The 15013-nt window shown below is 37.3% G+C and overlaps 1 protein-coding gene across 1 annotated transcript; it reads right to left on the reverse strand.

Annotated features, from left to right (window-relative positions):
- Nucleotides 1-298: 298 nt before the first annotated feature.
- On the reverse strand, nt 299-15013 carry tmem276b (transmembrane protein 276b). Its single transcript, XM_032561117.1, has 4 exons — nt 14284-15013; nt 9962-10075; nt 5155-5292; nt 299-4930 (listed from the first exon to the last, which is right to left on the reverse strand). Exons 1-4 carry the CDS (start codon nt 14660-14662, stop codon nt 4683-4685), a joined length of 879 nt encoding a protein of 292 aa, XP_032417008.1. The 5' UTR covers nt 14663-15013; the 3' UTR covers nt 299-4682.

The following is a 15013-nucleotide window of genomic DNA, read 5'->3' on the forward strand; positions in this document are numbered from 1 at the left end:
CTAGATGGCACCATGTCCTCACTGACAAAAGGCCACGCCTCACCCTGGCAGCACTCTGCCGCTAAGATCATCTCTCCGCTGTTCTGGACTTCACTCCAAAGAACTGCTTCCAGTTTCAGCTCCGCAGATCCATTAATAGGAATATTCCCCTGCTTTTTTAGCACGGCTGGAGTTGTCGCGTATTCACTCTTTAAAAGGAAAAGAAATAAGAGGCGGACAGAATGAGGATAATTTACAGATGTCCTTGGACGGTAAAGCAGATAGCAGGCACAGATGAGAAGAAACAGAACTCACAATATGTTAATAAATACATATTTTATTACATTAGAATAAATCAATAAAAATGGACACAGATTTTTTTTTTATCATATACTGAAAGAAACTAATGAGATCATGCAAGACTGTAATGTCTTTTTTAATCCCACACAACATCTGAAGTGGATGCACCCGGTATAAATGAACTGTAGAAAATAATAGCTGTGCTACTGAAACACGTGCCACTCTGAGGGGCGGCGTTTTCTCTCGCAGTACAAAGTTCCTCATGAAACACACAGGAGGGAACCACTTGAGAAGGATTTTACAACCTTTCTGAGTACCATGTGGCAGAATTGTTTTCAAGTGTTCTTTGTTTTTGATATTTTTAGAGTCTTGCTACGGTGTGCTGCGGTTCTTTTTTTTTTTATCAAGGTGTAATTTTGTGCTTCACAATATTTGTAAAACTTAAGGTCGCATGATGGCACATCAAGGCCAGAGAAGTCGTCAAATTTCCCCACCGACAATGTATAAAACATCTTGAAAGGGCGGTGTGCAACTGTGTTTGAGTCACAACAACACCTAATGCTTGTAGTAAATGACCTATACATACAGTTACTGTAACTTTTTTCATTGATATTTATATCAATACACATGAGTTTGGGTGTAAACTCAAAACTTGAGAAACCCAAATCATCTTGCTGCATTGCATTCTGTCAATTTTCTTTGTCACAATCTTACACAAAAATCTTCATGTATCATATTCAGAGTTTCTGATATACAACAGCCTGGATCCTGAACACACGCCGTGGAATGAGGCTCCTTACATGCTCTGATCTTCATTTGCTACATTATGTAGCCTTATTACAGCATATCTATCTCACACTCCAGGCTCACTGACCCTTACATGATGCAGCAAAGTGCAAAGATCTCACCACACACTGACAGTACAAGTTTCAGTCATGCGTTAGCTAATTTTCTCGTTAATGGCAATACTGGAAGGACTGAACATCACATAAAGTGTTGTTAACACACTATGACACCTTATTTTATATGAGTTATTTGACATAGTTGACAGAAGGATGATCAAGACTCATACCAGGTAATCAACACCTGACATCATGAACCACTGATGAAAGTTATTGTATTTTTTAATGAAGTTGTTCTAGTCAGTGAGAAACAGTTATAATCTCTGGAAGGTGATGTTCTCTGTTAATTCCTAATACCTGAAATGACCACTGGGAAAAATAAAAATAAGTCTCTTTCATTTAAACTGAATATTAAATCCTTTTGGCTCAACATGACTTTCAGAGCTATTCACAATATTTAATCATATAATACACAAGTACAATATTTTTTAGCAAATGAAGTGTTAATCATTTAAACTCTATCCTCATTGTCAATTTAAATAAGAAAACCCCAAGAGTTTAAAACACCACTTGTACCCATCAGCTTTTTGATTTCAGAAATCTCATAAAAAAAGAGATATTTCATAATCCATGTGTTGCATCCAATAACAAAACCTATTTGGTATTTGGATGTTGTGCTTTCAAACAAAGATGTGTCTAGTTTCTTACTGTCTGTGCTATTTTTATTTTTAAATGAAGATTGAATAACCAATTGAAAACAAACATGGGTGAAAAGATATTTTCTGTGTCTTTGCAAGTTTCACATTTTAAAAGTTAGTACACAATAAAAGTTGTTTTTGCTTAATAGAAAAAAAATATTTTACAGTTTGAGAAGGGACACTGTGATACTGTCAGATAGGTAACCCTAGCCTCAGTCTTAAACCTGTTTTATGGAATAAGCAATGAGTTTCAGATTTTGTGGATCTTCACAAATGTTAAGTTTTAAATAAACTCCATTTATAATGTACATAACCCTCTTCACATTTTTTGGCACCTCTGGTAAAGAAGCATAAAAGAAATCAAAATAAGTTTTTAAATAAACCCACCATAATCTAGCAGAAAAAACCCATGTTGAGAAATAATGTTTTTTTCACAGAATCATCAGAGGTACAATCATTGGCACCCCTGCTGTTAATACTCTGCAAAACCCCTTTTTGCCAGTAGACCAGCACTTAATTCTCTCCTATAGTATTTCACAATATTGCACCACACAGAAAGAGGATGTTTTTAGTCCTGGACCTCGTCTGAAGCTGCCTCTTCTTCACCTCATCAGACGTTTTCTATAAAAATTAATCCATCGAAGAAGGTCTATTTTGTGTCTGGGGAATCATTTGTGCCCCGATTCAGCCAAATGTTTTGAATCATTAACCTTTTGAAGCTCTGGATGAATTTTCTGGCATCGCAAAGAGTTCATGACTCCATTTAACTCTAGGAAGGTTTCAAGAGCATTTGCAAAAGAAAGTATAGCATATGTATAGCAGTGAGCATGAGGTGCTTTTGCAAACATATATATTTTTTTTCCAGACACATCTGAAATATAGCTAAAAAGTTCATTCTTGATCTATCTAAGAACAGTTACAGAAAAAGACCAGGTAACATTTGGAAAACTGCACATCCCTACATTTATGATGGTAGAAGATATTTGCTGCAATGCTCTAGTAATGACTTTTTCTTTTTCTTTTTTTACCATCCACCTTACTTTGCATAACGGTAAAATAAGCTGGGGTGCTTATCCATCCTGGTGGCTAAATAAAATGTACGACGGTGTCACATTAAATTTATATTCCAGGTAAATGAGAACAGTTTACTAATTAAAAGTTCTGAAACCATCCATTGTCTGAACTCGGTCTTTTCTTGTCAGGGTTTTAATTGGTTTCCTAGAGAAGCCAATTAATCCAACAGGCATGTTTTTAGTGTGGGGTGAAGCTGGAGAGAACCTCTGCATTCGCAGGGAGAAAAGTTTATGCAGAAAGACAAACGCTAGGATTCAACCTGCAGCTTGAGTCTAAAAATATTTTAACAATTAATATACTAAATAAAAGAAGAAAATTTTAAGTTTCAGAAAAATTGCTAAGGGTACAAATCACTACCCTACAAAAAAAAATAGGGTAATAACTACAAAAAAGCACTTTATTTCTCAAAGTGAGGTTTTTTTCCCCCCGGCTGTGTAAATGTACACAAATTAAAGATCAATTTATTTCTGAAAGTCTTCAGTTGATGGTGCTATAATAAATTATTTATTTTAAGACGTTTTAGAGATCTTTAACAGGAGTGTCAGTAATTGCAAAGGGAGCAGTACATATGATTAGGACCGCTGCCTGTTTCCTGCTTGTTTTCTGTGCTGCAAATGATATGGAGATATTTGCCCTTTTCACAATGTTTGACTTTACAGCATCTCTATAATTAAGTTAGGAGATCATGAGTGTGGTGTTGCACTGATAACCACCGTTGCTTTTCTTGTTCTCCAAAATAGCTTAACGTGCTTGTGTTCAGTGTTTGCAAGACTAAAAAGGCGGCCATCATTAAGATAAAACTAAAACATATTCTTTAGTTAATAGCTTTGTTCCACTTCTTGGTTTCTGTCAGGTTATTATTAAGCTGTCACTAAGCAACGGGGCTGCATGAGCAATAACGTCAACATCAGGTCAGAGCTCAGCAGCTTCTCTATTTTCATATTTTTCATGTTTTTTTTTGTTGTTTTTTTACTTGGCTTTTGGGTTTACAAATCATTCTTAACCTTGTTTACTGTTAGGAGAGAAAAGTAAAAAAAAAAAAAAAAGAAGATTCATTTCACACAAACATCTGGCTCTACATAGAAATGCATTTTCTTTCAGGTATGAAGCTAATTTTCTCTAGTGTGTTATATCACACTGCTGTAATATTTTTACAAGCCGCAACCTTATACAGCTGATTAATTTTTTATACCAGTTTGTGTTTTTCACTACGATACAAGCAGCAAAACGCCTTTTTTTTTTCTTCATTACAAACAATGACATAGATCAGAGTCCTGGCAGGATGTTCTGGACGGATGTTTGTCTTGTTGACTTTTTTAGTTTGAGGATTTCTCTCAAGATTTCTCCAGAGGAACTGAGAAGATATGTGTTTGCATGTGTGTTTCCTTTGTAGGAGTGTAAGTGGCTTTATTTGTTTCAAAGAGCACCATTTTAAGAGTAATTCTATACAGAGATATCTGTTCTCTTTAAAGCGCCAGAAAAATCAGCATCTCAGAAATCAAAACAGACAACAACAACAAAGAGGCCTTTTTGAAGCCGTTTCCCACTCATGAGCTGCTGTACAAGTTGTTCTTCATGTTCCTGAAGGTCCATCGAGGGGTTTGATGTGTGAAGTTCATCTTTAATTTTGTTGCGTTTTTGTCACAGATCAGGCACACTGTACACTGAAAGGATATGGCCACGTTGAGGGTGTTGTGATACGGTGATTACACGAGAACTGTTTCAGAGTTAAACATGGAAAGGTGTGCTTTGTGCGTTTGGTGGGTCAGTCTCCTTGTAACACCTCATGTCACACGGTTCCGTTCTCCTGCCTCGGTTTGTGGGTCGTCGTGCGAGCGGGCGTGCTCAAGGAGGGAGCCAGAGTGCAGAGGAAGCCAGCCAGCAATGTGAGGCCGAGGCCCCCCCAGGCACAAAACATGGACCAACCATAGCCATGGCTAATGTCTTCAGGGAGGCCGTACATGTAGCGCGGGTAGCGGGACAACTCGAAGTTGATTCCTGCCACACATGTGCACAAGGAGATGATGCAACATGTTCCTGTGTGGGCAGAAGAGACCAAAAGTGATTTAAAGGGACTCCTGATTGATGCTAAAATTCCTTCATGCGCTGCAAGATCACGTTACTGCAAGCGATTGATCTGCTATCTCATGTTAACCCAAATGTGCTCTCAGCCGTCACCAAATAAACACAGTAATTGGATGAAAATCAGATTCTGTCTGCATGCAAGTGTGTGGATGTGTGTATACGTGCTTTCACAGTACCTCCCATGAGAAAGAGTAGGCCGGCTACATATTGCATGAGGTCATGCTGCTGGCAGCATCCCAGCACTCCAATGATCCAACCAAAAAGAATGATGGACACAGCCATGCCCACAAAGCCGGCTGTCATTCTTCTTAGATCTGTAGGGATAGAAATATTGCAGAGTCAACATTGACAGAGAGGTGTTAAAAAGAATTTCAAAACTTTAAAAGTTGGATTTAACTACTCATTTATCTTTACGTGCTTAAAGTTTAGTGTGCAAAGATCAAAACAAAAAAGTGAGCCAGTATTTTAGGGAGAAATTAAAACACTAGGTGAACAAAGACAAGACAAGAATCTAATAAACCCATGTTAACCTGAATATGCAAATATTATGTAAATTCACGAACAAAAAAAAGAAAAACTAAAAACCTGAACACAAAAACCATGACTCATTCGACCTGAGGTCAATTAAATGTCACCAATTCATCTAACATACAAACTGTTTGACACTTCAAGGAACAACACACACAAAGAGGACGAATCTAAAGAATAGAAAAATGCATTTTCTACAATAAACCAAATGCTTCTTTAGGAAGGGTGCGATCTTTTTCTTTACAATCGTAGAACGCTTCAATGCAAATATGGCATTGTTAAGCTTTCAGGAGGTTTTACTATGATGAGCTAAAGGGACACAAGGTTTTCTCATTGCGTGTGCATGTATGTAGGCGACACCTACTAGCTAGTTTAGGTGTCAACTTCTGCTGTGCTGCTGCTTCATTTGTGATCCTTCACACACTTTGGAGACTATATGAAGCATAGTCTAACATTTTCGGTGGTCTATTTAAGCTGCGAGGCATTCTGCTGCACTCTGCACATCATGTTCTGCCTGCCTGCCTGCCGGCCGGCTGCTGCTGCTGCCAGCTTTTGCTTGTTTCCTCTCAGCCCCTCCACCACCCCATCATCCCCCTTGAGCTCTGAGGTCAGATATCCTCTCCTCACTTCCTGACATCTGGAAGACATGTTTAGGAAGCAGAGATGTGCCCATCACTCCGTGACATGTTGAGCAGCACGGCGTGTTGAATAGCATGGAATGAAGAGACCGGAGCCTAGATACCAAATGCAAACTTCTAATTCATTGGCTGATCAAGATTTATTTAAAGATCTACAGAAGAGATTTGTGACTGAAATAAAATACATTTCTTTTCTTACTTGTTCTTGATGTTGCGGTCGCTTGGGATTGCAATCTCTGTTTGCTTTCTTCTATGTCTAGTGCCGCAATGGTTGGTTAACCATTGCTTGTTTCCACAGATTATTGGTCTTAGCAATCTATTGAAGTGGCTTCAGAATCTGAACTGGAATCTAACATATAATCGGTCAAGGAGGCAAAAAATTAGGGTGATGGCAAGGAGACCTTCTAGCCTCAAAGCCAAAGACATAGTCTTATTTGCACATCAGAAATTATTATTTCTTTGGTTCAAGTAAAGCTATTTTAAATCTTTGCTAGGTGTATGAATAAAAACCGCAAATATATGAAACTTGAAAGAAAAATGTTTCTATTTGTTTTGATTTTCTATGTGGTAAATTACAATGTTGTGGTAATAAATACCACAAATAATAATGTTTTAAGTGATTCCATATTGGGATTAAATACGCTTGTGGTTCTGTTAGGAAACAGCTGATCAAAACTGAGAGACATTCTCCAGCTACAGCTACAAAATATTAAAGGAGCAAAATAACTTTTTCTTATTATGTTTGGATGACATAAAATATAGATACAGGAAGAAAATTTAGTCCATGCAACATCTTGACACTGCCTCTGAAAAAGTTATTGTTAATTGAGTTAACCTCTACAGTTGCTTGATAAAAATAAATGAAAAATCAGACAATTACATGGGTGCAACTCAATGCATATAGGCACCTGATGAAGAAAAATTCTTATGTTAAAACCTAGAATCTGAATAGGGAAAAATTAGATTTTTCAGTTTATTACTGAATATGTAATAAACTGCTCAACTGCTGGGGTTTTCACACACAACCATCTCTCAGGATTGCAGAGAAAAGTCTGAAAAGAGAATAATATCCAATGAGAGCGATAATATCTTCTTGAATTCAGTACCTTGAATAAACACGCATTACAACCAGGTTATTCAGAATACTATTTCTGAAAGCTTTGCACATTGCAGGTTGACATGCATGAGCTACAACAACATCACATAACACTGGATGCCACTCTTAGCAGGACTGTGACCCTGTATGCATTTGATGCAGGGTCATCAAAATTGGATAAAATCAGACTAGAAAATTGTCATCTGCTCCAGTGAGCCCAATGAAACATACATAGCATAAACAACATGCACGCATGGATCCGTCCTGCATCCTGAGTGCCGATACTTCATAATAAAATGATACTGCATAATAAGAGTTAAAAGTACAGCGTATTAAAATACTCCTGAAAGTACTTGTTTTGCCAAGAAGTTACTCAGCTAAATGTAACTGAGTAAATGTAACCAGCATTTGGGTACTTTTTTTAACCAATGCGATTTTCAACTTTAATGTCTTCTTTTCTGTCTTTCTTTTCTTAAAAACACATTACAAATGACAGAAAATACTTTTTAAAAACTTTTATTTCCTTCATTCCCTTCTGGGAGTTGACCTGAATTCACAATCCAACTAAGACAGGATGACATATCATGGATAGACTTAGAAAAATTCTAGATTTTCCAAAAATGTAATCATTAACAGAAAATTTGATTAATAGATACAATCAATTTATTGCCCTCAGTCACTGTATCAACATCTTTGAGATGTGATGGAGCAGAGAGATTTACATAATGGATTAGCGCCCACTGTGTGATGCTACCACGTCAGCATGGACCAAAATATACCAAAAATATTTCGGACATCTTGTTGAGTCCCATAAAAATTAAAAGAAAAGGAGTCCAATATTGTGTTTGCAAGGCGTACCCAAAAAAGTGGCGCCCGTCTTTCTAAAATAGTAAAAAAATATATAATGACAAAAACCTCATATTTACTTCTGCCCAGAGAGGGGAACTTTCACTGTCCATCACTAACAATTCCCCTGCTGCAATAGTTAGAGCTCCAAAACGCTACGTCACTTATTCTGTTGCTTGTCCAAGTAGGTATGTTCTTCCTTTGCTTGATTAAAGAGAATAAACATAGCAATAAATATATATTTTTAAAGAAGTGGTTGACATGCTTTGTAAATGTGTGCAGTCATGATTATGCATGAACCGTGATAACATGATGTGGGTGGAGGAGTTGATGGACTCAACTAATTTATTACTAAAATAACTAAAATCTGTGGAGTTTGGCCTGTGGCAAAAAATTGTTATACTGTAGGTAATATAAATAAACGACCAAAATTAAAGAAATTTTTTCTGTAAAATCAATGAAAATGCACTTAATGGGTAGCAATAAAATAGGCGTTAACACTTAAAATGGCTAAAATCACAAACAGGCATATCAAGTCAACATGATGAGAACCTTGTCAACTTTCTGAAAGAAATCTACCCTGTTTAAATCTCAGAGGAGCTTGGAGAACTCCTTCAGAAAGGTGTTGCATCTTTTGAAGGAACACATGCTTTATGCTCAGAAAGGCCCTGCACAGGTGTGACCTACATAGGAGGTATGCAAAAACAAAGCCTCTGATTTCTAAGGAAAACACAAAGGCCAGACTAAAGCTTGCCAGATAGAAAGTTGACAAGAATTTTGACATCAGATTAAATGTTTAGCATAATTCAAATTCAGCATTCCAGAAAATAATCTTCACTAAGTGAGAAGCATGGAGGTGCAAGTGTCATGACTTGTCATGACTCAAACTGGGCAAGCTAACCATCATATAATTCAGAATTAACTCGACAACATATCAGCGGGTGTTCTCGTAGCAACGTGCTAAATTGGATTCCATTCTTGGTGATTTTAGGAATTACAGCTTTCAGTCAGCTCTGCTTCTGGTGGGTCACCTTTAGCCTTTAGGGCACATCTTTTCATTTTAAAACCTGAATCTTTTTAGTCCTCTTTGAGCTCTGCTCTGACAGGTGCTTCACCATCATGAAAGCAATGGTTAACACATTTATCTTGTGTATTTCACAGACGTTTTGCATAATACTATAAATTAAGCAGTCTTGTGAAACTGTGTTGGTCTAAGGAATTTCCTGAGGAAGTATCTAATGTAGGTTTAACCTAAATGTATTATACGTAATAAAGCATTCTGTCCTACTTTTATATTGGTACAGTGACGATAAGGTAGATCATAGTTCTCCTTTGTGAAGTAAGTTTTTTTTGTTCAAACGTTTTTTTACTAAAATAAACCACATGTGGTGATTCAACCGGATTTCTTTTTCTATATGCAAAGTGCACATTGCTGCCAATCGCACAAGCTACACATGTTGAATACATCAGTGAGCAAATTGCCGCTATACATGTTCCCTGACAAATAGAGTGAGATAATCAGTGAATGAATAATTGACCTTCTGATTGGAGGACGGCTGATTTATTTCCTGAGCACACCACTAATTATTACAGCCACCATTGCTGCTGTGTAACAAGAGGGAAGAGATAGGCTTTAAAATACTTAAAGACGACAAATTAAATGTTACTGAAAGTTTGATTTGTTTGACAACAACTTGGAAAGAAAGCCATATGTAATAAATATGTGCAAAGCAAAACCAACAAGACTGCTTTATAAAAAGCATAGTTTTCACATTTCATCAAGCTCAAGAGATAAATGAGAAAAATATATGACATTTTTAGTCATTTTTAGATGACTAAAAATGGCACAACAGAGAGAAAGATTATGAGACTTACGGAGAGCATGCCACTCATCCTGACGTATGGTCTTTGTGATGTTGATGGGTAAATTCCGTGGAAGGATGGACGAAGAATAGTGATACTTGACTGGGGTACATCTTTGAATTACTCCTGGTAAAAAGACAAAATGAAAAAGACAGTTATAATCAGAGCAGCAAGGTTTACTGAAGGAGAGAAGGAAGTTAGAATTGCATTTTAAACCTTTGCTCTTTTTTTCTGGGATGATGCGACGATGTGTGCACAGACATAGCATTTATTTTTCACCCTGTCTGAGTTTTAATTTTCCGAGCTGGGCCTTTTAACCTTGTTGTTCTCCACTCTAGCACAGTAATTAAAGAGGGATTAGGAAACAATGTGGTACATGGATTATACTCCCAAAGGTTTCATATGTAAATGTTCTGATTTAAAGTGAATCTCATCATATTTTGTGCATGAATTTTGTTTTTCAGAGTCCATCTCTGTATTCTCGCTCTGGCTCCTTTTTAGCAGTTTCTGAGCAAATCAACACTTTATATACTGAAATAAAGACTCATTTATTACAATAAACTGGAGTTTCTTTCATAGGTCTGTGGCGACATAAACATTTTTATTACATTTCTTGAAGAAGGCCACAATTCAGACAATCTTTCAATGAAAACACAACAAGAAGTACAGCTCTTTTGTTTACTGTATAGGATCTTCAAGGTTTTAGATGACAGCTCTTGGTAATGGCATTCCAGGCTATAATCTGTCATGATGTGTCCTTATGTAAATAAAGGAAAGAAAACTAGAATATGACAAGAAAACTGCTGGTGATGAAAATATGCTGCTTTGCCTCCCCCCTCACTTCACATCTACTAGCAACCTCAGATCTGATACCACATAAATTGGTGACATTGAAAGCATAAAACGAGCAGATAGATTTATTTCAATCTAGCAGTGCTGGTCCATTTAAATTACACCAAGATAGAAAGAAAGCATCTCAAGTTGGGATTTAAGTGATTAGTAAATGGGATTATTCACTGCTGAAACCAACCTCGAAGATTCCCACTTCAAAAAGTCTAAGAAAACCTTAAAGAAAATCCAAGGCAATATTAATTTGGTAACTGTGTAATGTCTATGAACATTATGGTTTGATATGTATTTGGGTTTTTGGCATGCTTCAACTGGAAAATAATTATAAATGTGTGGTTTTTTTCCTCCCCTACGTTTGTCAGTTCTAATAAAATAATCATTTTCAATTTCTGATATTATTTGATTTCATTATTTTCTAAAACTTAAAAATGTGAAAAAATTTTCACATATCACATTACTAGATATTTTGTTGCATATCTTAAGAAATAAATTAGTCTATAGAGGCATAGCCAATACCTACAAAGTAACCACTTGAAACATTCATTGTTGATTTAAATAAGAGTTTGTCCATATTTGCGAATAAAACACCTTTAAATCACTTTGGAGTTGCTTTAAAATATTTCAATAATCTAGTGTCCCGGCTCTAGCTGAATGCAGTTTGTCCGAGTGTTGGGACAATCCCTTCTCATCAGCAAAGATTACTCCAAATGCAGTTGAGATGTATGGAGTTTGGGATGATTGGATGCTAAAGTAGCCATTTGGAGCTGATTTTTCTTTACCATCAGTTATGTTTACCTTGTTTCAGGTGTGAAATTCTGCTAAGTGCAGAGTGAGCAGCATTCCTTGAAAGATGCATAGGTTGACATAAAGTTTTGGTTCAGTGAAGTTTACTTTCTCTGCAGTAGCTGCAGGAAAACCTTCATGTTCCCAAAGGCCACAGATTAGTGATAGCTGGGAATCATTTTGACTTTGTTTTGGTGTTGCTTTCTAAAGTTATAAAACTGCATTGTGCGCTTAGTTCCGAACATAAACATTCTGTATGTGTTCAAGTGCAAAACAGTGCTGTATTCAATCTGTGCACATGCATACTGACAGACTTAGTATTCTGTCAATACATATTACAAAAGCATGTATTGTTACACCCCTACTGACAAGAACATAAAAGCATGTTTACTCTGAATGGGTAAAACCCAATTTTTAAGTTGTCCACCGGATCTCAGCTTAAAGGGGCAGTATTATGTATTTTTCAGGCACATAAAACCATTTTATAGCATAATCTAGTAACTATGTTACCTTCAGTTGTCATAAAAATGCTGATATATCAAACATGACTTAAAAGAAATGTGACTTCGCAAATTAACGCCTTGAAATTGGGCCTCTGTCTCTTTAAGAAGTTCCTGCTCTTTCTGACACTCAGCCTTCATCACATCATCACAACAATGCTTCTCTATTAAGTTGTTTACAACATTCTTAATAGTTCTGAGAACTATTAAGTTCTCAAAACTTAACAGTTCAGTTCCTATGAACTTGAGAAGTTCCTATGATGACCTCAGTAGATTCTCAGTTCCACCAGATGCTTGCTAATTGTTGCTGCCACTAGTCTGGAGGAGCTGAGTGGGGGAGGGTATTATGTGAGGCAGAAGCTCAGCTTAGAGACTGCAGCTGTGCGGAAAAAGGCGGCGCTGGTGAGACCAGGCGTTTATGGACTGCCAAATGGTTGCCTTGGGAGATTAAAGAATTTCTCAAACATGCATTAAAGAATCAAAGCAATGCTTCAGATGAAGGAATAACATTATAGCATGATATGCAGTTCAAAAAAGCTATATATCTTAATACCCACTTTCCTTTAAAATAATAAACAAATATAAATTAATACTTTCGAACATTTGGACAATCAATAATGACTGCAGTATTTCCATTTTATTTTCTCAGTGTTTAATATTTATACTCCATTTGTGTTTATTCTACCAATTACTGATCTAATGAATCCACACTGATAAAATGTTAAGAAAAATGTGTAAAGTCCCACAATTTCAATCAGAACACATCAAACAAATATAATATAATTTAGAGTCTCGATCACCTTTATTTACAACACCTGACTTTTTCAATACTGCTCTATGATAAGAGATGTTTTCTATTGTGTATTTTCAAATTAGCATTCTACTTGGTAAACAAAGATCTGACACAGAATCCCAATTAAGGTATTTTTGGCCATATTAGTTGGTGTGTATGTAAAACCACACATGCTCGATTTAAACCCCCAAACAAGATAACTAATGTTTGATATTTATGTATCTAAGTCAAAAACACACAATCAAATGAGTGTAAAGAGAAAATAGCAGTCTCTTACTTTCTTTTGGTAACTGTTACTGGTCTAAGTGAATAATCTATGAACAAAATCAAATTACTTTGTTATCAGTGCTGCCACTTTCACTTAGCAACAACTCAAACATGAAATGAGTGAAATGTGAATTTCCGAATCACACACGGCTTTCAAATCTGGGAAATAACATCTATTAGATTTGACTGCATAAAACATTTACATCCTGCAGCATTAAAACCACCATAAATATTTTATTATGTTTAAAACTGAGGCCATTTTTTTAAAATCAGGGACTCCCCAATGAACTCACAGAGATTAGTATATTTAAAAAAATACTGAGGCAAAGAAAAATGAAATAACAAAACAGGACTTTTCAAACAAGCTTAATCCGTTGTAATGATTATTGTGTAATAATCTGTCAACATTAATCGGAGAATTTAGGACAACTAAAAAAGAGGTATAAGTGGTTGATACTTGACAAAATGAGTTGCTAGAAGTGACAGTTTCATTATTGTTTTTTAGCTTGTTTTAAGGTGAACTGGTCAATAAAGGTTCTTCTGCCACCACTCAAAACATTTCACAAGATAATAACATTGACAGCTGTTTCACTAGATAGGAAACTCCATGTTGTTGTGCAAGTGCTCAGTTTTTGTTACTGACTCAATTGGACAGGGGGCACAATTAGATGAAATGCCATTTTTCATCTAATTGTGTCTCTAGAATCTAAACTGAATCAAGTTCCTGCACAACAAGTAACTTCAGGACCTATACCATTATTATCATTAACAGACAAAAGATCAATAACAAAGAAAGCTGAGTTAATAAATGGATGGGGGGGGGGGGCATCTACTATGTATGCATGTGTATACATTACAGAATATATATATATATATATATATATATATATAGCATGCTAGGCAGTGAAAAAGGCTCTGATTCTGTAACAGTATGATTCTTTCAGCACCACGGACAGAGAACGATCACAACACGGAAAATTGCCAAGTTGATATGTAACATTTTAACGCGGAAACCCATCACTGTATGACTGTATGATGCATCTGGATTGTTCTGCTTCATGTCAGCTTAGGTGTGAGCTCATCGCCGAGAATCACGGCCTGCTGTACATCAACAGCCAGGTCTCCATCCCCCCTCTGTTTACCTTTGTAAATAAGGTCCTCGGTCTCCAGGTCGAATCCTTCCCGGTGACACTTCCTCCAAAGCCCGGAGACGGTCGAGTTGAACTGTCTGCTGCAGTGGGATTCCATTGAAGACGACGCGGGCAGAAAGTGCCGCTTCCCCCTAACGAGAGGAGCAGCATCTGGGCCGGTTTTTGGAGGCATCTGGAGGGGGAGGTTGTGGTTTGAAATGTAGATGTAACCGGGGTCGTTCCGCTTGTTGGCATAGTTTTTGCACCTCTCTCGGTGTCTCCTGGCGTCGGTCTCGTACCAGTAGTCGGTGCAGATCGCCATGGCGAGGAGACCCAGCGCGCAAAAAGCCAAGAAAAGCCCAGCGCTGGTTAATATTTTCATAGCGGCCATCTTCCTTTGCTCGATGGAGAGCCCAAACAGTGGCAAGAAGGTTCCTCCGTGGCCGTGGTGGTGATGGTTTGGGCTGGTACCGGCGTGAAACAATTCACGACGGCACTCAGAGCTTCCTGCAGTCCTTCGCCGGGAGCATGATGCTGCAAGGCCGTAACGGGGTGGACGGGATGCTGCGCTCTATTGTTGTGGTGCCCGGTGCATGAAATGTTGTTCCCACCATCTGTTATGGTACAGGAGGAGGAGAGGGGATGGATGGCGACCAACGCTGTGAGGAGGAGGCAGGGGAGGTGATGTAGTTGCGCTGTCTCTCCTCCAGGTTGCTGAGGGATGGGGAGCAGACAGAGATAT

The sequence above is a fragment of the Xiphophorus hellerii genome, chromosome 4, assembly GCF_003331165.1.
Source record: "Xiphophorus hellerii strain 12219 chromosome 4, Xiphophorus_hellerii-4.1, whole genome shotgun sequence".
Classification (NCBI taxonomy): Eukaryota; Metazoa; Chordata; class Actinopteri; order Cyprinodontiformes; family Poeciliidae; genus Xiphophorus; species Xiphophorus hellerii.